The sequence below is a fragment of the Tinamus guttatus genome, unplaced genomic scaffold, assembly GCF_059628265.1.
Source record: "Tinamus guttatus ecotype Peru unplaced genomic scaffold, ASM5962826v1 Tinamus_guttatus_pri_ptg000470l, whole genome shotgun sequence".
Lineage (NCBI taxonomy): Eukaryota > Metazoa > Chordata > Aves > Tinamiformes > Tinamidae > Tinamus > Tinamus guttatus.
In genome coordinates, this window is record NW_028289004.1 from 1,619,192 (window position 1) to 1,643,448 (window position 24,257).

Genomic DNA, 24,257 nt, shown 5'->3' on the forward strand with positions numbered 1-24,257 from the left:
GAGTAACATTTTCAAAAGCATCTTTGAGGAATCAGAAGACTACAGACTAAAAATCCCTCTTTCATTTAAATTTCATTTTTCAGAGTTTAAAAGCGTTATTTCTTATCCATGCTTAGAGGGAAAAAAATCAGATTAAAGGTTTCTGATAACGTACACACGTGTATATACACAATATGTACATAAACACACTCAGATGGTCGTTAAGGTGGGGGGAAACCTAGTATAAAGTAAGGTCAGCCTTAATGCACTCTTAAAAAAGGGACATTAGGCCACATTCAATTGGAGGCAGGGCAGGGAAAAAAAGCCCTGCTATTCCTAAAGCCAAACAGTGAAGCTTTTCTTATTCCACGTAAGAGAGGACTCAGACAACAACCGTTTCCACCCTGCCTCCTTCCCTGAAGGATAAAGGCATCAGAGAAGCCAGTCACACAGTAAGAGCCACCTACTACATTATTTACAGAATATCAAATATTAAAAAGACAACATGAGATTTAGACAACTTCAACAAAAACCAGAGCAATGAAGCGGGAACAGAAGAGAGCCCCACTGAGGTGGAAGGCAGCAAAGATTAATCACATGGCTAAATAACTGCTTGGAAACCCTTCAACAGCAAAAGGAGCGGGTGTTTTTCATGACGATACATTGAAAATGTATGTCCTTAGGGTTTGCCAAGGAGTTAGATATTTTAAGTAGGCTTTCAAAGTTCTTGAAGTGACTTGTATATTTGTTTTTCTCCCCTCTCTGTAAGGAGGCTGAAAAACCTCTTCAGATCCTGCAGCAAGGGAATGAAGTCTATCAAGGGCCAGAAACATCCTGATTTCAGAGATTCTTTAGGGCACCAGTCTGAAGTCTTTCTTTTAGATTTCACCCACAGAGAACTTTGCAGGGGTGGTTCGGATGCTTCAAGAAAGACAAAAACGTATCTCTAAGGAGCATGGGAAGAGCTTCCTTCAGAAAGCACAAAAGTTCAAGATCTCCCTCTAACTGTAGTCTGAGGTGAAAATTCAAAAAAAAAAAAACTCAAAAAACCACACATATACACATACACACACAAAAATCCCCATGCTATAATCTTTTTATCCAAGCAACTCTCACTATCCAAGATATGGCCAAAAATGACTTCCAATGAATAAAAAGCCAAATATAAAAACCCTTGCCTTTTGCAATACCACAAAAGTGTAATATTGATCACTTTTAGCAACTAAGTGCACATAGAAATTTCAGCATTTCATCCTTAGGCCCTAGGAGAAAAGACAGCAAGTCAGGGATTATCTCAACTGGCTGCAGCGTGAATTCACTCCCACCCTCTGTCACCAGTTACCCAAGCCGAAACAGATCTCGTATCTTGACATGGCAAAATCCGTAACTAAAGGTAGGGTGATTTAAATTCTGCAAACCACCATTAGAAGCAAAGGCAGACTCACATATAGCTCACGAGGGGTTCCTTTTTGCTAGCGGCACAGTTTTGTTAACCTTGTAGATTCAGTCATTACAAAGCTTACGTGGACAAAAAGAGGGTTCTAGCCAACCAGTACAGAAGTTAAACTGCTCAGCAATGCAACTGCTAATGCCACAGTAACTTACTGTCTTAGACACTTATGTGGAGGAGGTCTCACTATATTAAATCATTGCATTTTGCAATAAAAAACAGTTTCACACGAGCTGAAAACATGACACAGAGCATTGAGCAGTCATTTGAAGTCAGTCAAAAGAAAGTACATTTATAAAAGCATGAAACAAAATTAACCAGCTTTTAGGCAATTGTGTTAACTTGCGATTCCAATTCTAATGTGGCAACAGGCTTTTTCCAAAAAGATCTGCTTTTCTTCTGAGGCTGAGGACTGCTCACATGCTTACAGTGGTCGTTTTAACAACTCTTCTCTATCGATGCTTCCATTAGAAACAATATGATGTTCGGAATATTAACGCTTTTTTTTGTTGTTTTCCCTTCTCTTTCCCGAGGGCTTTTTCTGCAATGCAGCCGCAATACAGAAAGGCACCAAATTGTTCAAGTAAACTGAGCTTTCTTATGCTTAACATTAATTATCTCAGAAATGCCTTGACAATTCAATTATTATAACTAATTTCAATACATATTAACATATATTTCAACCAAACATTTTGTACCAGCACAACAGATGCTGCTATTGTGTTGAAAGGAAAAACAGCTGATTATTTGCGTATGAGTACATAGATGTACCAGTATCTCATCCAAAAAAAGACATGCCTACGTAGAACTCAAGCCACTTCGAGTTTTAGATCAGATAACAATATCCTGTAAATTATCAGGTTGCCCGTAGCACCTAACGGTTACAAAATTCAATTTCTGTAAGATTTTTATACAGTAGGAAGTTTTGTCATGGCAGAATCCTGCATTAGTGAAACAGAGTCATCAATAAAAAAATGTGATTCAAGCAAATGGTATCATCTTAAATGCCAAAACAACCGAAATAACAGTGACATTTCATTATATGACACTCATCTTGGGACTGGGGATATGCAAGGGGAAACCTGCAAACATACCAAAGCATCTTCTGTTTGTAATATGCTTCCCAGCTGGAGAAGTAAAAGTTAGAGACACCTACTATAGGTAGAGCTAGAAAAGCACAGCATCACTCGGGGTCACTCACACCTGTAAACCCAGACTTCCCAAGTGGGAAGCAGGGAGTTAATTCTGGTGGTGCCAGTACCCCTCCCGGCAAGGGGATCAAAACTGCTGTGTGAGGAGTTTCTTCCCACCTTCACTTTCTCATGGCTTGCTCAACCATATGTTCTCTTTCAGGCTTTTACTGGAATGCTGCGAGAGGTTGACAGAAACAGTAATATCCTGTTGAGAGGGACAGGTTCACTTACTTGTCCTTCACCTTGCTTCCAGCTCCCAGGTAATCAGCACTGACAGCACCGTACCTAAAATATTCCCTATCTACAAGCACTGAGCTGCTCCTATTTGGCCAGGGAATTCCTTTCCTTCAGCTTTCTATCTTCTGAACAGGTTGAAGTTACTGAAAAAGCTGTTACTAACAATTGTTAATTAAACCAAAAAAAGAGGGGCTTTAGAAGCTTAACCCATCTGTCTTACTGTTGAATCACGACCTCAGATGTGGCACACCTGCCTCCTTATTTCCTATGAACACCTGAGCTGCACAGCCCATGGCCTGGGGCACTGCTCCATGTGATGAGCCAAACACAGAGCCTTTCAATAAAGATCCTCTTTGCTGAAGGTCTTGTGTAAAACCATTTTTTGCTGGACTTCCTACCCAAAACTAGATTCCTTTGCTTTTCCTCTGCCCAGGACTAGGGCTCTGATGTTGTCCACAGAGGACCTCCCATGGCTAACAGTGTCTTGGAAAGGACACAGATGCACTAAACTGTTGTGGATATTGTGAACAACTTCTTTTAAGAAAAGAAGTGAGAACAGCTTCTCTGGAAACTACATACGGTGTGTCTAATTTACTTGCAATAAAAAGTCTGACCATATCTTTAATACATACACACAACCCTACCATATACCATATATTAAGGCAAAAGCTATAAATAGGAAATCAACACAATATTGTTTATAGCCGATACAGTGTTGGCCTGTTTCAGTTTTGCATACAGCGTAACAATAGTGCGGTACAGTAAACTTCAGAGATTTACTGGGATTTTAAACAAAAAAAATACAAGCTATCTGCATTTAAAGCAGTGTCAATTATAGACAGCTTTGTTAGAAGTCATGCTTACAAAAACATGTTTTTGCTGCTGCTTTTATTTAAATATTTCAGATTACATCTTCAGAATCCATGAAAAGTGGCAAAAAGATCACAGAAGACGTGGCTTGGTTGAGAATGCCATACACCAGGAAGTGTAATGAGACAGAGTATTTCTGAATGCAGACCAGCTCATCCTCCAACAACCCAAGCATGCTTCCAGTGCGGTCAGACTACTGCTAGAGTACGGTACATACCTGCCCCTTACCGTATGCTTTAATCAAATGCTGAAAATTGTCTAACAATTTACACATGTATATATACACAGCAAAATCCCATGTTTAATATTCAACTGAAAATGAAGTAATACAAAATACTGTTTTACAGAAATGACTGAACAGAGCTTTAAGATCTATTGCACAACCTAAAAGGTCATTACTTGGAAAATCCTGAGCTAATGTGCTATTACCAAACAATCCAGGCACTTTTTTTTTCCTTTTTTTTATTACATAAGCAACAAACTTTCAACATATAAACCTCTGCGTATAACGACTCACGTTCCATCTGTAACATCATGCTCAGAAAAAAAAAAGTATTAAATAAATAAGACTCCCTTCAGTGATTTCTTTGCTTGAGACTGGTATGCAAAAAGGAACTAGAGTACATACTACAGTGTTTCAATTGAATACTGTAATTTAAAAGCAATTATTAAAACTGTAGAAAAGTTCTGCAGCATTCCACTACTGAAAAATAAAGTTATTTTTATCAAGAAAAGTTACACTGTTAGTTCAGTCATCCTATTTTAATTCTTGACAAAGTTGTCAAAAACAAACAGATGCTCCCTTTGCCATGTTGCATGTTCCAGCTTCAGGATCGCAGCTCAGGTTTCTGTGGCAATATTTAAGTGTCCCTACGGAGAGGAAAAACAATCGTCACATCAAGGTGTAAAAGGGCAAGAAATCCTTCCAGCTTCCATTGCACACATACTAGTACAGCGCTTAACTACAACATTAGTGCTGTATAACTACAGAATGAAATACCACAACTGTAAAGACTGCATCTTAGAGGCTGCATATGCAAAGTTATTTTAAGGATGAAATATAATGGTGTTTTGACAAGTTCAATTACTGCTCAGACAGGCAAAGGAAGGAAATGTTAGAATCTTAAGAATTTTTTTTTCAAAGAATTAGCCAACCATCAAGCATTACGTAGTGAAGAAAAAGTAAAATAGCTTGATGTAGTCATTAACTCAATGGTATTCAGTTTCTTCACAGATCACAAAAAATATCAATATTCAGATCTTATGCTTCTCTAATTCAAACCAGAATCTCTAATAGTCAGACTTTATGAATGGTTTTAATAAATTCTAGACATGGACTTTATCATCCAGTTATAGGGCAATATTGGAAATTCAGGGGAAAAAAAGTCACCAGCACAAAATTGCCTCTTGTACAGCTTCATGCATTTTGGAAAAAATCATTTGCACATTTCAGTTCCCTGTTTGCCTTGAGAGATCACACTTCAGTGAGTACCCAAATTTGGAGGAAAAAAAAAAAAGCCTTCACATAACTTGAAGTATAACCTAAGAGGATTCAACATTTTTGAACACAGAGGGTCAGTGTTTCCCCTTTCGCCAAACAGGAAATCAGATCAACTGCTCTCCAGAAGAGATTACTGAAACAGAGGCACTGCAGATTCTCAGAATCCACCTCTAATTTTCAACTACCCAAAGTTTCTCTTCATAAGTTTAAGGGACAAACATGGAAGAAATGAGTGCAGAACTAGATTTGCCTGCAAAGTGCAAAGATGCAGTACTCCAAAAAACTCAGAGTTATTCCATGTGGATTTAGAAACTCAAGTGGATCATTTGAACATTCGCATTTTACACAAAGGCATAGTGGAAATAAATTAAGCCAACTCACCTTTTCTTTCCTCAAAAATCCATCTCTGAATTTACTAGTGGTAAATCCCCTGACACCAACCGAACGTAACCGCTGGTACTTAGCCTGGATATATAAACCCTTCTGCACTAAGCCTGATTTATACTGGGTTTGCAAACGGCCATCTGTAAAGTTGCTCTGTAGTGGGGGGGCAGGGAAGAGAGGGGAAAACATGTAAAAAACGAGGGCAGCGAAACTCAGGCTTATATTTACAGTTACATACATATGCAAAACTTAGAGGGCTGAACAACAGCATTCTTTGCTTGCAAGTACAGAGTTCCTTCCATTATTTCCAAATTAATGCAACTCAGACCACTCTGTGGCCTGCGGATCAAGCTTCAGTATTGCACTTAAACAACCAAAACACCACAATTTTCTTACTTGTAGAAAAAACAAAAGTCTTCAGAGTTTCAGAATACACATACTAAGTAAAACAAGAAAATAGAGGTCATTTAAGACAACACTTCCATGTTGCCAGGCCCACGATGGACGTGTATCTTGACTAGTAAAAAATACATGTACCAAACAGAAATCAGTATAGTATTTTAAGATGGCTATAAAGACTGAACATATATTCCTTGCTCTATGCTTTCATCAGCTCCAGGCTGGGGGAATGTAAACTAACTTAATGCAGGACCAGGAGAAAAAGCCACAGAGATGATAAAAAACCCATGGGTGGAAGCATAACAAATACACAGAACCAACAATTCAGCAAGATCAGCACTGATTACAGCAGTTAAAATTAGAAAGAAGTTTACACTCATAAGCAGTGAAGACCTTCAGGACAATAAGTGATAAGAAGTTTAAAAAAAAAAACACAAGGAAAACATAGTTTATCATTATTTCTCATATTTTTCTAGCAGTGTAGTATTAAGTTTTTAAACTTGGTCCTGACATGAAACATTACTTGTATCAGCTCATCCTTCAAATAGAAAGGTTCAAGTGGCTTTCAAATAAAGAGACAGGAAGCATCTTGACCACGTAAAATTCTTGCCATCTTTTATAAATAGCTTTAAAGGGCAAGGGAGACCAAAACATACTACAGGTATGGTAATAACCTTTCTCGAGAGGTACCCAATTACTTCAGCAAAACCAATCTTTTTGGCAAAAAAAGCATCACTTCAAGAAAATTACATGCTCTAAAGTTGCAATATTTTTATTTTTTTTTCTCCGATGGGCAACTTATGATCAGCTAAGGAAGCCCTGCACAGAATGGAGGCTCCTTCACCCAAATTCAGAGTTTTGCTGTTTCATAAGTCTCTCCACCACCGAGGCTGGAGCTAACGGAGGAGACCCTGTCATTCCCTGAGGTGGCTCTTAACAGTGCTTCTAGGCAGAGGACATTTGCAGGAGGTTATCAAACGCCTTTCAGTCCTGGCACAAGGCATTAAGAAGTGCCAGCAAATTCCTTAAGTAGGCATCTGCCTGCCACAGGGAAAACAGAAGGACATCTTTATGGCTACACTAAGCCCCTGGACACTGTTAAGAAGAGAAGCTCTTGTTCCTTTCACAGCTGCTGTTGTTCTCTGCACTACTGTAGGTGGCTAGACAGGAGGCCCTGGTCACTGCATGTTTATAGCAACAAGTAGCAAAGGAGCAGACTGAGGAAGAAAGGGAAGAAGTTACCAGATGTTGGAAGGAAGGCTACACACAGCTTTTAACTTTCAGCTCAAACATCTACATGTCCAGTAATTGAGGCAGGGAGGAATAAAAGCGGTGCTATTAGCAGAACAGAGTCAACTATAGATAAAGTTAGCAGGTTAAGCAGCTGGTATGTAGGCACTGCAGTCATACACACCTTTGATAACTTCGCTCACTAATGCGCTAACCCGCACAAAAACAGCGAAGGAAATTTAGAAAAAACAGAGAATCCACATATGGATGCAGTTAAAGATGCAGACTGGATGTGTGCACCCAGTTAAACCCTAGCAATTCATCGGCAGATGTCATTACAAAAGAGACCTTTTAAGTTTTCAGAGTTCTCCACTTCCTCCATAGAACAGCTGCTCTAATTTTTTTTTTCCCCCACCCCCCTCTGGTAAAAAGCCTAATATACCGCCAGACCACATCATTTAAAAACACACTAAGCAAACTCCCTTTTTTTGCTTTTAGAATTAGGAGGATTCCCTCCCTTTATGCACCAGGAAGCAGAGTCTTTGCTTGTTTTTCAAATCAACCAGAAAAATCTTTCCAGCACAGAAAATAGTCAAATCACCTCCCTAAACAGGTTTCAGCCAAAGTCCAGGCAAGAAAAAACCCTATGCTAAGTAGGTGATTTAAAAAAAAAAAAAAAAAAAAAAAAAAAAAAGGTGATGAAATAAGGTCAGGCCAGCCCTGTTGTTTCCACAGCAGGAATGTGCTTTACATGTAAGTACACTGAACATTACTGTGGACACTATTTTACCTGCAAGTTTTAAAGCACCATGGGGCACAGCAATATCAAAGCTGCACACACACACACACACACACACACAGGGCCAGCTTGAGCGCACACTTCCATACCTGTTACTAACTCCACCAGGAATGGAGGCTAATGTCAATGGAGTCAGTCTTCCATTTTCCCCAGGTTACCCTGACTGGCAGAGTCCCCCCAGGTGACAGGGCTCGGGGTGCTACGCAGCCGCCCTCCCCTTCCCCTACAGGCAGGGGGGATTCTGCTAGGAGGCCATGAGGTCGGCCCGACCCAGAAGCAACTTTTAGAGGCAAAAACATTTTAAATTTGCTTACTGCAACTTGGTACGTTGCTGTTTACCTAATAAATAAATAAAATTCCCATTATCCCTCTTTTGATGGCACTAGCTTGGCTATCCAGCAGATTAAGTGGCAAAGCTTTCCTTGAAAGATTGCTACCTATTCCACCTACTATATGTCATTCATGCATCTCACTGCAGCCTCTTGTAATGGATTAAAAGTAATTTCTTATGGTTTATGGAAAAAAAGTAATGAAATTGGAAAGGATCCTCTATGCCCTAATGCAATGCCCCATCCAGTTAAACAATGAATAAGGGTAGTTTTAAGGAAAAAACAAATGAAAATAGATCACCCTAGATTTGATACCTTTCTATTAAGGACGGATCTAATCGGACCCAAGCAGAGTATGGCAATGTCAGCAGAGGGGGCTTTCCAGTTTCCCTGACCCTATGATCATTTATAATTAAAAGCAGTAGAAAGGCACTACATTATTCCAGGAAGAAGCACATTTGCCTACCATCTCTTTAACATCTTGGGACACTGAAAATCAAACTTTACAACATTCAGATTTATATAAAAATGCATAGATGGCAGGAAGTCAGGAGAGGAGATGAATAAATCTCAGATCAGAGGTCCCCATATGAATATACAAATAAAACGCTACCACACAATTCTGAAACCAACACAATTTACTTCACCCAATCTTGGGCAGTAATTTAGGCTTCCATATATGTTTGGTGAAGGACAGAATACTACCCAGCTTGTTTTGGGGACACTGCCTTTCTAAGTCATCCCTCACTTCCTACAATTCTCATTCACAGCTTCAGAGTTAACTCCTTTCATCCACATGGATGCAATACTGGACAGTTCAGCTCAACGCACTGCCAGCCCTCTTACCTAGCTGAAGCTAAGCCTCCCATTGCTTCATAGGGAAAGATTCAGCTTTGATGCCACTACTTTTTCATGGCATTTAAGACTGCTTAAAAGGCCTCCTGCTACCAATTAAACATGATCAAATCACAGGTTTATATAACATTTACATCTGATAAATTTGATCCGTACCTTGAAGTGTCTCCTAATAGGTCCTGTATTTTCAAGATGTCCTCTAATTCGTCTGTGAGGGAAAATATCATTTGTTTTTGAAGAATAGTAAGAATTCTAGGGAGGGAAAAAAACAGCAGCTATTAGCTTGCTATTGCCGAGTTATTGACAGACAGATTTTCAGGCTACATTAACTCGCAATGCAATAGGGCTGAACAGCACGATCCCCACAGCACGCGGCCTGGGTTCGAGCTGCTCGAAGCGATGGCAGCCCTCACTGCATGCACACAGCACAAACCACCCTCCTCTCCTGGATATCGCCCTCCTGGGGTGACCTGCTCACACCTCGGGGGCTAAGGCTGCCCACCCCTGCCCCCCAGGGCTGCTGCTGCTGCAACAGGCATGGAGCAAGGTAGGGAGTGGGTAGGTTACTACAGCCCCCATCCCTTCCGGAAAGGAATAAAATCAACACCATCACCGTCGTTATGATCCCTGCTTATTATATGGTCATCCTACAATACAGGGCGAACTCCTGAGCGCAGTTGTTATATAAACCACTTCGGCAACCAGACAGGAAGTGCGTAATATCACAAGCCACGTTCTGTTAGTCCTTAGGAGGTTTCCAAAGAGCTACAGTTGCACAAAATAGAACATCCGCCTCCAGCTTTTATACAGCTTTATATGCACATGCTTTTCCATTGCTCATATTATATATAGCATGTAATTATAAATATTTACAGAGGCATTACACACTGCCATATACTACACTAAAGCCATCTCCTACTAGAGTACTAAACTGCCAGCCAACTCTTAGCATTCCACCCAATAATTTCTCCTGTTCCATTTAGAAGTGTTCTTGAATCTCTTGGAAAGTGTTCTTGAATCTCAAAGCTGTTTACACAAAGTTATTGAGAGCTTCAAATGAATTTTGAGAAGACTCTAGAAAGAAATCTCTATGCAGTATTTCTTATACACTATCACCTAACAACAACTGCACGTGCAGGCTTTCCAGAACTTCTGTTTCTCTAATAAAATACCAAGTCATTACAAAATCAGAAACATTTTAGGCTGTGTTCTTTTAAATTAGAATTAAAAGGAGTGCTTTTGAAAGAGATCTCAATCACTTGGAAAAAAAACACAGCTATCTCAATCAGTTGAGAAAAAAAAAAGCCTCACATTCTGCTGTGATGTCTTCAGATTTGAAGTCATTTAGGTTTAAATTGAACCTTTCCCATGTAGACTGCTTGAGTGAATGTCTGTGTTTCACTCTCTTCAGAAAAAGCATAACACCTCAAGATGTTTTCTAACACTTACTAATTCGAGAGCATTGGTGGAGACTATAAGAGCTACAGAAAAGTGTTGAAACTTAACTTTTTCTTTTGAGGAGATTTTGACTACAAGTCAACCAACAATTTATTCAGCTTTTGAAAATGCTTTGACAAGAGGGGACTCAGCAGAGAACAAAAAAGGAGAATGCAAGTTGATGAAGTGACACTAGAATAGTAGACTAGATGACTTTTCTTAGAAAAAGATACCAAAAAGGAAACAGGCAGATAAAACTGTCAGGAACTTCTCAGCTTCCTTCTTATCGTAAGCACATAAAGATACTTAATGAAATACATTTATCTTCCTCAATGCAATATGTAATTAAACCAAGAACACCGCTCTTCAGAGCACACTTCAAACTGAGAAGTCAGCAAGGCTCAAGAGCTCCTGTTATAGTTAGTGGTAGTAATGAGCTTTTGGGAATCAAACAAAGCCTTTTTCCACACCTCTACAATTTTTGTGATACCACGGGCTACCTCTCATCTGAGCCATACATCAGCTTCCCACGAGAACTGGAGCGCTCTGGGCTTGGCAGTTCTTAGACTGCAGAATCAAGCGACAACTACCCAGGTAACTGTTTAAAACTGAGCAAAACAGTGGAAAGTTATTCCCTTATCCCATTAGCTGTCATCTCAGACTTTGTGCTTCAATTCCTTCCTCAATCTTTCAGCATATGTGCTCCATTAATATACCCTTTTTTTGAACATTTGCTATTTAGCGATATGCTGCCCAGCAACTGTAGTTTGGTGACCCACCAAACATGGTTCTCCAAACACCAGTCTCCAGCCACCATCCTTAAACTTTTCAGTGTATGCAGTGATGTTCAGGCCCACACTGCTTAAGTGTTTCTGATTTTATTATTCTCTTGTGAAAAACAGGTACGAGTGGCCTTCATCTTCATTCACGTGGCTTTAAGCCGCTTTTGGCTCCATTAGTACCACACTTCCAAACAGAGTAGCTATGGATATAGTCACGCAGCTCAGAACTTACTACAAGAAACCCACTCAGCACTGAAATTGCTCTTACACACATAGCCGAAATTACAGCTAGCCCCTCGGGAACCACTCCACTCCTCCACTTCCACAGCAACGCCGAGCCCTGCTGGAAGCCACACGCGTGCACACAAGCCCGGAGCCCTGCCCCGTCGATGGGATCTCTCCTGGCAGGGACACGCGCTGCCGGGCGCGCAAGGAAGCACCACGGGAAGGGCTGCTCCGAGCGCCACGAGTGCTCCCAGTGCAGGGCCACCTATCCCAGCCCTGACGAATCACCCTTTGCATTAATCTCCTCTTTGTTTTGCAGGCAGCAGGGAGCAAAAGTTAGAGGTTTTTATACTGTACACATTTTAGTAAAACTTCCCTAGTCTCTCTGGTGGTCCAAGTTAAAATGCAGTCTTAGTTCCAAGTGTTTCTGCTTCTTTATTTAGTTTCCAATAGGGATAGTTTCATTTCTTCTGAACCCAACATTACCGTCTTTTTCCCATTTCAGCATCAAAGCACAGCACAGACAGACAGCCTAAGGAGGAGTAACTGTCCTAACTAGCTTTGATAAACTCCGTATGAAATGCAGAATGAGCTAATCCCTTGTACAACATTCCATCCTTAGGGATATCATTCAGGCATTTTGATTTATCTCTGTGATCTGTTCTTTACTTGTATTTGTTTTAAAACAAGAGCTTTCCAGCAGAACCTCTCTTCTCATAACCCAGGGAAACCCTCCATGTTGGTGACAGAGCCGCCTACGCACAACAAGGCGCAGACCTTCCTTTCCAGCCGCTGGCAACTGCACCGCAGTATTGTATTCCCACTTCCTCTTCCCCAAACTATTCCACATTACCACACGTTAGCTGCTCAATAGCAAGGTTCTCTAACCTATGGTTCAGGCAGAATTTTTTGTTTGTTTGTTTTTTGAAGTGGAAGAAATGTGACATGCAGTGCAAATTTCCTATCCGCAATTTGAGTTCCAATTTCATAGAGTCCCTTAATTCAGTAGGTCATTAAACACCCCCTGCAGCTGAATAATTGGAACAGATCAGATTAAGAGATCTAAAACTGACCACTTTATTTCCCTCACTCTCTGTAGGGGTCTTTCAATTTCTGTATAAGCACATTCAACACTTCCAGCTAAACTAACCCTCTGAAACACTGGCCATCTCCTTGCTAGGTTATAAGAACACTAGCAACATTGTTTTGAAACAGCACATGGGCACTAAAAAACAAGACATTGTTAAAAAAAAAAAAAAACAATACTTTTGTTGTACCAGCATTTATTTATAAAAACAGATTCAACTGACATGAATAAATTAACCTGGGCTGCAACAGATGTCTGAGGAAGGACTGTTGTGTTAGAGCTGTTTAATTATGAGATGAGCAGTCAGTTTTCGTGATGACATTTGAACAAACGAGACTGAAAATAATAAAGCCTCAGTTGAAACTTAAAAGTACAGGAGATGGCAGATCTGTAAGTTCACATCAACAAGTTTGATGCAGCAAAGTCTGCATTATGAATATAGCTAGGAATGCATGGAAAACAAATGTTGAGGTTACTATTTCATATTTAGGCTTACCAGGTGAGGTTTCCCAATAAATTTCCTGAAAGGTGGTTTAATGAACCTCATAGGCTTTTGGAAGCCATCAATATGGGAATTTCGTAATTTTGAAACACTGCAGTTTTGCTGGTTCCTGATCAGAAACAGAAAAGATGCAAACAAAAAAGACAATTAAAAACTAAATCCATAATGTATCAAACAAGCTGTGTTTAAGATGGCCTTATTCACCCCTTAAAAGTGCAAGATGATGGTTTTCAAGCAGTATCAATCTAGGACACTTGCTGACACATTGCTTGTCTTCTGACTAAACAGAATCCCCACCTACTCAGAGTTACACTGTAATCTGTATTCTGAAATGCCATTATGAATAAAGAGGGATTTGCCTTCCTAAAATCCTCACTGCCCAAAGGCAGCCTCCCTGCTTCACCCAGCTGTGCCTGCACAGTTGCTGCCCTCTCCTGGCTTCAAATGAAAGAGCACTTCAGCCACTGCTTTGCACTATTACTACCTTTGCGATTGTACAAAAAGTCCCATTTTATGAATTTTCTGCATCAGACAAGCTGCAGCTAAATAGACAGAAGGCAGTTATATGCTCCATTTTCATCCTTAACAGGCCAGGCTTGTCCACCCACTCACACCATCCCTGCCCTCAGGCCCCATTAAAATGCACACCAGCTAGGACACTGTTCCCTCTCACGTCCAGCATGAGAAGAGCCATACTTCTAAAACAAAAAATGGGCTTCCCACTGTAAACAGCATATGGAAAGGGTCAGCAGACTAACTGCATGCGTAGGGAGGGGAGGGAATTATCTGGGAGATAATTCCCAGATTATCAGGCCAAACACTTACTAAGAACAGCAGCACTAGGTACATAAAAGGCTACATGCAATAGCTCAAGGTATTTTTCTTTGTTTAAACATAAAGGTCTATGCCTGAGCAAAGGTGAAGGGTGTGAAGCCCAAATACAAGAAATCTGTTTATTCTACAGCTCAAGCCTGCCTCCACAAGTCACCTTTCCTTTGTGTATCGCCACAGTCTGTCATTACAGACTACATTTAATATGATGGCATCTGTTCATTTTTAAGAAATATCTTCAAATCAATACTATCATATGGAATCATTTACTTGAATGATTCCCTCCCATCTCCCATAGGAATAAGCCAAGTACTTTCTCACTGCAACCAGAAAATCCTCTGGTATCAGCAATGAAATAAGGATGACTCAGGGTAACAAATATCTCTGGGCCAAATGTCTTACAGAGGAACTCATAACAGTAATAAGCTATTCCAAACCTTCTATAGTTTTCCTCCATAGAATTCTTTCAGAATTAGAAGAAAAACAGTTTTTTGCTAGTACTCCCCATCGCGTTACAGAGAGCCAGGACAACATGACATATTTATGGCATATAATATTCTCTTGGTATTTTGCAGTTTTGTAAAAGCATTCTAGACTAAAACTACAAAATACCAAGAGAATATTATATGCCATTTAGAAAGAAGAATTTAAAAACAGCCAGGTCTCTTAAGTTGATTTCTTCCCCCCTTCCCATTCAGGCCTACAGGGTAAGTTTGGGGGGATGGCAAGGGAGTAGGGAGAAAAGGGTGCTTTGGGCTTTGTTTTCTCTCTTCTCTTTTCCACTGCAGCTTAATCTTTTTCAAGGTAACACTTCATTACAGCGCAAGTTGCAGGAGCATTTGCAATGTACACCAGTAGAATTTCAAGCCGAGTCAGACTTGCAAGGACAAACCTACTGAAAAGAATCAGAGCATACTTGAATGCAACTGTGGGAAAGCCTCGAAAATACAAAATGAATGTATAAGATAACCACAGGTTTGGGCAAACACAATTTGTACCAGCTAATTACCTTGGAGTGATGCCATCCATACGAAATACTCTCTCGTCTTCATTCTGCAATCTCTCTTTTCTTCTCCTTTCTATATCATGTCGCAGATCATTTGGATCTTCTAGAACTCTCATCATGTTCTAGTTGAAAGGAAGGGTTGATGTCAGGTTGGTTCAAAATAACTGAACAATATTATGTAAACTAAGTAACTTTATTCTGCTTTTCAGGAATCATGTAACCTCAGTAAAGTGGTTCAACCACCTGCACTTAAGACAGATGCCTATCAACCCAGGAATCCAAATTCCACAGCAGTTGCAAAAAGAGTCCAAATCACTCCCTCCAGCTACCTATCCACAAATTTCCAAACAACAGTGAACAGAGTATTAGAACAGCACTGTGCATTTCAGCACGGAGTTACACAGGCGTTAGACATGGAGTTATATCTATGTGAATATTTTCACATAGACCCCAGTGGTAAGAAAGTCTACTGTTCTTAATTTGCATCTTCACATACATGCACTGTAGAAAAAAATATAAAATTTTGATCTCCTCTCTGGATGTTTAGTCAATCTAACACTGGGATACAGAAGACATTAAGGCTTTTTTTTTAAAAAACAAAACAAAACAAAAACAAACAAACAAAAAAAAACACTTCAGATATAAAGTTGGATCCATATGTCAATATTCACCAACTTACCATTTGGACTATTTTAAAACAAATAGTTACTCTCACTTCTTGAAACACCATCTAAAACACTCTAGCTACCACAAAAGACAAATGTATGGTACTAGTCAGCGAGCACAGTATATGAGCACCATTCAGATTACATCCATACATCTGCTAAAAGCATTAGAAATAGGCAAAATTACTGATGGTCTTCAAAACATGTAAAAATGGCCTGTCAACATCAAAAATGTTACTTGTGACCGTATCATTTCAGTTATTTAACTACTTTGGTCAAACAGTAAGATACCTGTGGAGATTCAGACGGCACAGCTCGTTTGTTCTGAAGTTCCGCTAGAGACATATCAATCCTCCTAGAACAACAGAAATATTACATAAAAACAGGCACCATCATTATCAATAGCAAGAGTATTACTGTTAAGCAACTACATTACTATTTATTACTTTTAAGCAACTACATTACTACTACCCAGGCAGAGAAACGACACTGTTCAGCTGTATCGTATCTTCAGTATACTGAAGATAAGTAACTACCTTAACAGAAATAAAGACAAAATTATATCCATTACCTGTGAATTTCTGGATCCAAATGTGTTTTAACTTCGTTCATATTTGCAACAGGTTTATCCTGAATTTTTGAGAACCGTTCATGTAAAGTTATGTCAGAAGATGCAAAATAATTTGCTGTAAAGAGACATTAAATACAAGTATGTTTATTTTCTTCTTGGTATTTGAACCGTACAGTTGAATATCTTATCGCCTAAAAGATTTACTGTTAAGAAAATCTCTTAACACAACTTGAAATAAAAATTCCCAACTATTTCCATTTGCAGCCCCACATTCAGAAATGAAAGATTAGGCCAGTCCAACTTAATTTTATTCAATAAGAAATATGTCTAAGTTGAATAGAAAGTTATTTACCAGCTCTATTATGGTAATACTCAAGCTACTGTAATCTACAGCTAACAAAGTTCAACACTGAATACTAAACAGCAGTCTGAAAACTAATTTGAAAAAATAAAGGGAAGCTATATTACCCATTAATTGCAACTAAAGAAAAGAAAATACAAGATAAATGAAGTCAAACACCTGAGGTCTACAAGAACAACATATTTAATTCTTTTTAATAATTATAAATATATAAACACACACAAATATGTATACCCAAAATATTATAACCACCTTTAACTTGATGGATAATTGTGATTATTTCCTGAGTAAATTCTCTTGATGGATTGTTTTCAACATTTTGTGTTACAGATTCCATGTGTTCAAACACTGGGTGAAAATTTTCATTTTTCCTGCCAATAGCAACCAGATCATGTGACATCTGTCTCTCTGTAGTATGACTAGAAGCAGCCCTAGAATAAAAATTTGTAGATATGCACTTTAATAGAATTCAGTATACTTGAAAACTTCAAATAGAATAAAACAGTAAATTAAGAAATTCATTTTAGGAAAATTATGAGGAATATGATGAAACTGAAATCTGATTTCTTTCCTTTTTTAATTAAAGGACGTCAGGCAAGAAATACTGGTGACAATGTAAGGAAGGAAAGCAAGAACAACACAGCTACATATGTCTGAGCTCTCAAACCCTTGTGAATTATGCAGTACAAAAACTGAAAATTTTAAACTAGATTACCAATTAAGAGACAAAATAAGATTCTGATTTAAAATATTTTCTTAGTATCATTCGGGAAGATAATTATTTTTTTTCCTTTACATTTACCAAGAGCTATAAGCACTTTTCAAGACAGTTCAGAGATCTTAATACCTTACGTTGTCTTCAAAAAAAAAATCACAATTTAAAGCTTAGTGAAACAGCTCTCCTTCAGAATGACCACTAGTAGTGCGCAAACTTATTTTTAATTTTTTTAAATCAATTTTGCTGTTTTCGTTTCAGTAAAAACACTTGTCATTTGGAAAGTTGAGTTCAGGACTCAAGGATTCCGCAAGAAATTTTTTTTAGGATGGAGGCTCTCTTTACCATGCTTTCAGGAAAGCTATTAGGAACCTGCCCATGCTGCACCTGAAGATTCAAAGACATATATCCCACAAAAATTACATTACAGAAACAACCTCTAGCAGGTCCCAGGGGTCACTCGCTTGCTATGGTAAACTGGAAATAAGTGAACCTGAGCAGAAATTTCAGCAACCTCGGTTCAGGCATTTACTGTAGATGCTTTATCTATCTTCTTCCCAGGTTTATAAGGAACATTTTCTTCTCAGCTAAGGTATTTCAAGTCACATGTTAGTTAAATGCCTTGAAGCAGGCAGCAAAAACACACCCAGCCACTACATCCTAGGAAAATCATGCTTTCAGTTTTAAAAACTTTCATTTTCTTCACTTTGGGCTGTGGAAAAAAATCTGCTAAATATGAAGCAAACTGTAATCAACATCGCAGTTCTTCAGTCTGCAAATAATCACCCTCTCCATTGTGTGCGACTCTTCAAACCAGCAAGAGACGACTGCTACCAGCAGACTTCTGGGTGCACTCGCAACAAAAACAAACAATATTTTTCTTATATTAACTTCCAGAAATAAGAAAGGCTTGTCCATGTGTTGGACTATCACCCTCTGCTGCTCTTTTATGCAGCCATTAATGACATCAAGGGAAAACTGGAAAACATCAAACAGGATTTCAGAGCTCTGGGCATGGTGGTCAGGCCTGGGAGGCCAGGCCATCTTCTCCTCAGTTTTTGGTGCAGGAAAGGGTGAGAGGAGCAACAGACAAATTTGTCAAGTTACCAACCAGCTGCACCACTGGTGTTGGAAACAGGGTTTTGGTTTCTACAACCATGGGACCCTGTTTGAAGATCAGCAACTGATGGGGAGGGATGGCCCCCTCCTCACTAAGCAGGGCACGTGCATCTTTACCACAGCTTGGCCTGCCTGGTAAGGAGAGCTTCAAACTAGGAAAGACAGGGGACAGGGGGAGGTAGAGCAGTCAGCAAAACACGGCTGAGCTCAGGATGCCTCCCTTGGGTGCATCCATACGGGATGGACTATGGAGGATCCTCTTGTAGCTCTCATGGCAAACCTGCACACTCATGGCAAACCTGCACATTCAAATACCTCTCGGAAATGCTGCATGCCAAGGCACACAACAAGGGGAATAAACAGGAAGATCCCCATGCAGCGCAGGGCAGTGATCTCCATGCCATTAAGAGACATGGTAGGACAGCTCACATGCCTGCAGTGCTACCATGGAGGGCTGTGTGCTTTTTAAGAAAGCCAGGAAAACAAGGTGGAGTTGGCTCTTTACGGGAGAGAACAACTGGATTGGATCAAGCTCTGTCTAGGGGTCAGTCCATCCCTTCTGGTAAGAAGCCAGGCAGAGGGGACAGGAGACCTGCATGGATGTTCAAGGAGCTCCTGACAAAACAGAATGTGGAAAAAAGGGCAGGAAACTCAGGAACAGTAGAGGAACATTGTCAGAGTACGCAGGGATGGGACAAGGAAAGCTAAGGCCCATCTGGAATTCAATCTGGTCAAGTACACCAAGAAGGGCTTCTTGAAATACATCAGTAGCAAAAGGAAGACTAGGGGAAAAAGTGGGTCAGCAGCTGCATGGGGTGAGTGCCCTGGTGACAAAGAGTACAGAGAGAACAGAGCTGCTGAATACCACTTTTTCTTCAGTCTTTACAGCTTAGGGCAGCCCTCAGCAGAAACGAGAGAAAGTCTGGAGAAAAGACAACCTTCCTTAGGCTGAGGAAGTTCAGGTTAGAGATCATTCAGGCAAATAAAAAACATATCTAAAAAAAAAAAAAAGGATTTCAAAAAACACACCCACAACCCACAAGTCTATGGGCCCTGATGGCATGCACTCACAAGTGCAGAGAGCTGGCAGATGTGTTTGGTAGGCCACTCTCATTCACCTCGGAAAGGTCACAGAGAACAGGGCAGGTGCCTGAGGACTGGAAGAAAGCCAACGTCACTCCAGTCTTCAGAAATGGCAAGGAGGATGACCCAGGGCCCTACACGCCAGTCAGCCTCACCGCCAACCCTGGAAAGGTGATGGGACAGCTCATCCTGAATGTCTTCAGTGAGCATGTGGTGCTTATCGGGAGCAGTCAGCACGGGTGCAGCAAGGGGAAATCACGCTTAACCAGTCTGATAACTTTCTAAGATAGAAGGACTGCCTGGTTGGATCAGAGGAGAACAGTGGATGTTGCCTACCTTGACCTCGACAAGGCTTTTGCTACTGTCTCCCACAACATCCCCATAGGCAAGCTCAAGAAGTGCGGGCTAGATGTGTACAGTGAGGTGCACTGAGCACTGCCTGAATGGCAGAGCTCAGTGGGCTGAGACCAGGAGCACAGTGCCAGTAGAGGCCTGCAGCCAGCACAGTGCAGCACAGTGGAGGCCTGCAGCTAGCAGCGTCCTCCGAGGACCAGTGCTGACTCCAGTCTTATTCAACTCTTCCATCAGTGGCCTGGATGAAGGCATAGAGCCCACCCTCATCAAGTTTGAGGATGAGACAAAACTGGAAGCAGTGGCTGATTGTGCTGCATTCAGAGACCTGGACAGGCCAGAGTTAGATGGAGCGGAACCTCATGAAGTTCAAAGGCAAGCGCACCTAGGGGGAAATAAACCTCCCTAGTACAAGCTGGAGACTGCCCAGCTTGAAAGCAACTCTGTTGAGAAGGAACTGGAACAACAAGCTGACTATGAGCCCGAAACATGCTCTTGTGGCCAAGAAGGCCAAAAATATCCTGGGTGCACTAGGAAGTGTTGCCAGTAGGCTGAGGGAGATGTGGCCTCACCAGGGCTGAGTAGAGGGGGAGGATCATCTGGAACACTGTGTGCAGGGAGCTCCACAGTACAAGAGGCGCACGGAGCTACTGGAAAGAGCCCCTCCAGTCCAGGCAAGTTAACATTTTAGAATAAGTTACAACCTTGTTTTGTGCTTATTACCTCTTTCGGAAACCTTAGTTTCTCCCATATTCACAAACTAAGCAGATAAAAAGAAAAGATGAGGAGAAGACAATACCTGTACTTGGTCACCATTTTCTTCATATCCACTTTGATTGTCAGACGTTCCCTCCTACAGCTGACATCTGACATTTTCACATCTGAAACTGTATGACTTGAATCATGCTGGCTATTGGAAGAATCTACTTTTTTCCTGATTTCCCCTTCTTTCCTTACTTTTTCCTTCTGCTTGTTATTAAAGGATCTCAGATCCACATCCGTTTTGCAAGAGTTAACGCACGCATTGCAGCCCTTCTTCGAGCTGTATTTAACAGGTACTTCAATGTGCCCTTCTTCCATCTGTCTCGCTCTTTCACCGCTAAAGTAATCTAACTCTTTGCTATCCCGGGCTCCCTTAGAAGAATTGTATTTCTGGTCTTCCTGCTTTCCATACTTCTGAGCTCTATCAGCTGAAAAAGACTTTTCCCCGTCTGGATGCCTGCGCCGTTTGTGACTGTATTCGTAGGTTAACTTTGTGACGGGCCCCTCCGAGTACTCCCTTTCGGCCGACCGGTGAGACTGGGCACCCACATTTCTTTGCTCCTCCTTTTCTTTGTAGGGTGCAAAAGAGCGTTCTTTCTTCCACTTGGAATTTCTTGCTATTTCTCCATCGTCATACCTCTCCATTTCTTTAGCCCTTTTAGACGTGTGCCCATATTCTCTGTAATCGTGATCTTCAGGATACCTGTGTTGACATAAAGCAATTTACACTTGCACTAGAGAAGAAAGTGAGAACTTATATGTGCAGAATGTTGGACAGCAGAATGCGTGGCAAGTTAACCCATAATCCCTCATGCCACGGTACAGATGTGCAGGGGCTCTTAAGAGGGAAATATTATCCTCTCACACTCTAGCCATCAATAACGATTTACTTAAAAGACAAATACTTCACTATTACCAGTCGCCCAAAATTAAACTACAAAGTGGCAAACGTGTTTCAAGGTGGGTATCTTCAACTATAATGAAAAAAGACTTTCACTTGAGGCTTTACACCACAATACCCAGGTTTTAATTATTTTATTCCTATACCTCTTCTGTAAAGAGCTCCTTGCCGTACACTCATCAGACACTCTTCTGGGTGACTGACCATACTTCTCATGTAATCTCTGGTGCCTCAAGTCATCTTCATGCCATTTCCTTTCAAGTTTACATGATGCCCCTAATGGTCTATGAAAAGGTTTCATTCCTTTTTCGTTTCCGGTGACTTTATAGTGCTCAGACATATATCTCTCTTCCATTTTGTGCTGGTAAAATGGTCGGTCATGTTCTTTATATGGCATTTCTGAGTATTTTGGTGGTAACTGATATCTCCTATTGCTTTCAGTTCTTTCTGATGAATGTGTTCTGTAGGGCTTATGACTGTAAGTATCTTCCAAGAGAATTCTTTTTAGGTTTGGTGAAGGTGACCTACGTTCATACATTCTCTGGTGGTTATTTCCATGAGGTGCAAATCTAGAATTGCTTTGTCCATACTTTCCATCTTCTGCCCTCCAAGGCATAGACTTCTTTGGGTCCTTACGAAAGTTTTTGTATTCACAGTCATAACTAATATGAGCATGCCTTTGCCTATGGTGTTCTGGACTCCTAAATGCTGGCGATAAGGACCTGAGACAAAAAACAAGATAGATAACACTTTAAGTCGTCCCAGAAAACCAAATCATACTCTTCATGAGAACATCTGTTCAGTACAAAAGCATGATAGAGTACAGCACATAGTAACCAACTTGTAAAAAAAAATAATAATAATAATAATAATACAAGCCAAGATCTTCAAAGCATCTGTCTGGCTAGACTAATTTACTTGCATCCTGTTAAAAGTTTTCACAGGAAGAACACCCTCTCAGAAGACTGGAAAGTCAGTCATTCTCCTCACACTGCATTTTTCATTTCAAATTAGTGTCATGTACATACGAGGTTTCTACTACATTTAAAACAACTGTTACATACTTCTTCACACTTCTCAAGCATTCCCTGTCTTTGTCTGTGCCAAGAGAAAAAAAAAAAAAACGGGGAAGAAAAAACACCAAAGAAATACAAACAACAAAAAGAAAATGAGCCTCTGCAGGGCCAGGAAGTCATGCAAAGAAATGCTGCTGATTTAAAGCATTACAGAATATCCTATCTTAGAAAGAGAAAAGGGTTACATAGGTGAGCTCTTTCTGCAGAAAAAATAGTTTGAGAAAAAATGTTTTGGTCTTTTTGTCTAAGTGTGCATATATATATATGTATATACTTTTTTCATTACACACCAATAGCTCTGATGTCTTAAAAATCATACTCCAGCCTCTTAATTCAGCATCTAAAATTTCCATTGCAAGTCCTAAAAATTAGGCAGGTAACTACTTGCATGATGGTTCTGGTGGCATCAGACACATGCCACCAGGCTACTTTTCAAAAGGGCACTGTGATTTCCCACTGTGATTTTTTTCCACCTTATGCTGTCAGGCGTATCTAACCATGCTACAAATTGATTTTGAGGTCAGCTCCCAAGGCTAGAAAAGCAGTCATTTGACTTCTCCCTCTAGATTAAGACACAAAACAGGAGTGTCTAAAGATACTAAGTGGTGTCTGAGTAAAAAAAGCTTTTACGTTTAACTGAGCTTTTAACTATTGTCTGAGAGTTTGGTGCTTAAAGTAGTTCCAAGTCCCAAAATAAGCAATTTGTGCATGGTTCTTGGTGGAGAGCAAGATCTTAACACCTCTAGTCAAAAGCAGTAGGAAAAAAATACTGTTAGAAAAAAAAATGGCTCCGAAGTTGTTCAGTTTTGGAACAAGTTGTTTCAGTCTGGAAAAAAATTATACTTGGCTAAAACACAAAAATTTTAAATTGTGATTCTGGCTTCTTTTGGTTTTATTTTACTTAACAGCTTTAGATCTTCGTTATAAATCCATATGCAGGACTACATTTCAGAACAGAAATGGAGATCTAGGTAAATGTGTACCTTTGTTTCCATCGTGGTGATCTTGATCTAGATCTCGTCATCTTTTCTCACGTGTTTTTGAGTTTCCTGAAGCTGAAAAACAATACAAATTAATAGTGTAACAATAGCATTGCACCACAACTGGCAACACAGGCAGTTACTTTTAACTTACTTTAACTACTATTAGATAATCCAGGTTTGAAGCAGTAGTATGCATTATATTCAACTCATTCTCATTTGAAAGCAAGTAACTTTCTTTCCTAACTGGTGATCTGAGAACACAGTTTATTTGCTTTAACAATTGCTATAAATTGCTATAGCTATATTTGCTATAAACAATTTAGAATATTAGGTCACAGGTCAGTCACTTCTTTCTCTCCACATTATACAATGATATCTCTTCATGGCTTTTTGTTTTTAAAAAAGTGTTAAGACCCTCACAAAGAAATTGCAACCGAGTGAAAAAATTATGCCATAATTATTAGCACATACTGAATGCCGGAAACAGGGGAGGGAGGGAACAGGCACACAACATAATAATCAAGCTTGAAGGGAAAAGTTTTAGCATCCAGCTACCCATATATACTGCACTTAG

At 40.1% G+C, this 24,257-nt stretch overlaps 1 protein-coding gene across 4 annotated transcripts; it reads right to left on the minus strand.

Annotated features, from left to right (window-relative positions):
* Positions 1–4,004: 4,004 nt before the first annotated feature.
* BCLAF3 (BCLAF1 and THRAP3 family member 3) lies at positions 4,005–23,755 on the minus strand. Of its 4 annotated transcripts, XM_010213393.2 has the most exons (11): positions 23,684–23,755; positions 21,771–22,346; positions 20,761–21,426; positions 16,946–17,124; positions 16,333–16,447; positions 16,053–16,116; positions 15,100–15,218; positions 13,254–13,368; positions 9,383–9,478; positions 5,612–5,767; positions 4,005–4,599 (listed from the first exon to the last, which is right to left on the minus strand). In XM_010213393.2, the coding sequence occupies exons 1-11, from the start codon at positions 23,722–23,724 to the stop codon at positions 4,570–4,572; spliced, it is 2,157 nt and encodes a 718-aa protein (XP_010211695.2). In that variant the 5' UTR covers positions 23,725–23,755; the 3' UTR covers positions 4,005–4,569. The 4 variants fall into 4 exon arrangements, with proteins under 4 accessions (XP_010211695.2, XP_088388846.1, XP_088388847.1 ...); XM_088532720.1 differs by lacking the exon at positions 5,612–5,767; XM_088532721.1 differs by lacking the exons at positions 5,612–5,767; positions 9,383–9,478.
* Between the last annotated feature and the right edge of the window lie 502 nt (positions 23,756–24,257).

Bases quoted from the DNA above. Each gene is read 5' to 3' on its own strand.
- BCLAF3 (XM_010213393.2), bottom strand. From the start codon at position 23,724: ATGACGAGATCTAGATCAAGATCACCACGATGGAAACAAAG. The intron at 5,768-9,382 runs GTACGGATCAAA...CCCCCACTACAG, and splicing joins CTATTAGGAGACACTTCAAG to AGCAACTTTACAGATGGCCG. The intron at 4,600-5,611 runs GTGAGTTGGCTT...TCCTCTCCGTAG, and splicing joins GATTTTTGAGGAAAGAAAAG to GGACACTTAAATATTGCCAC.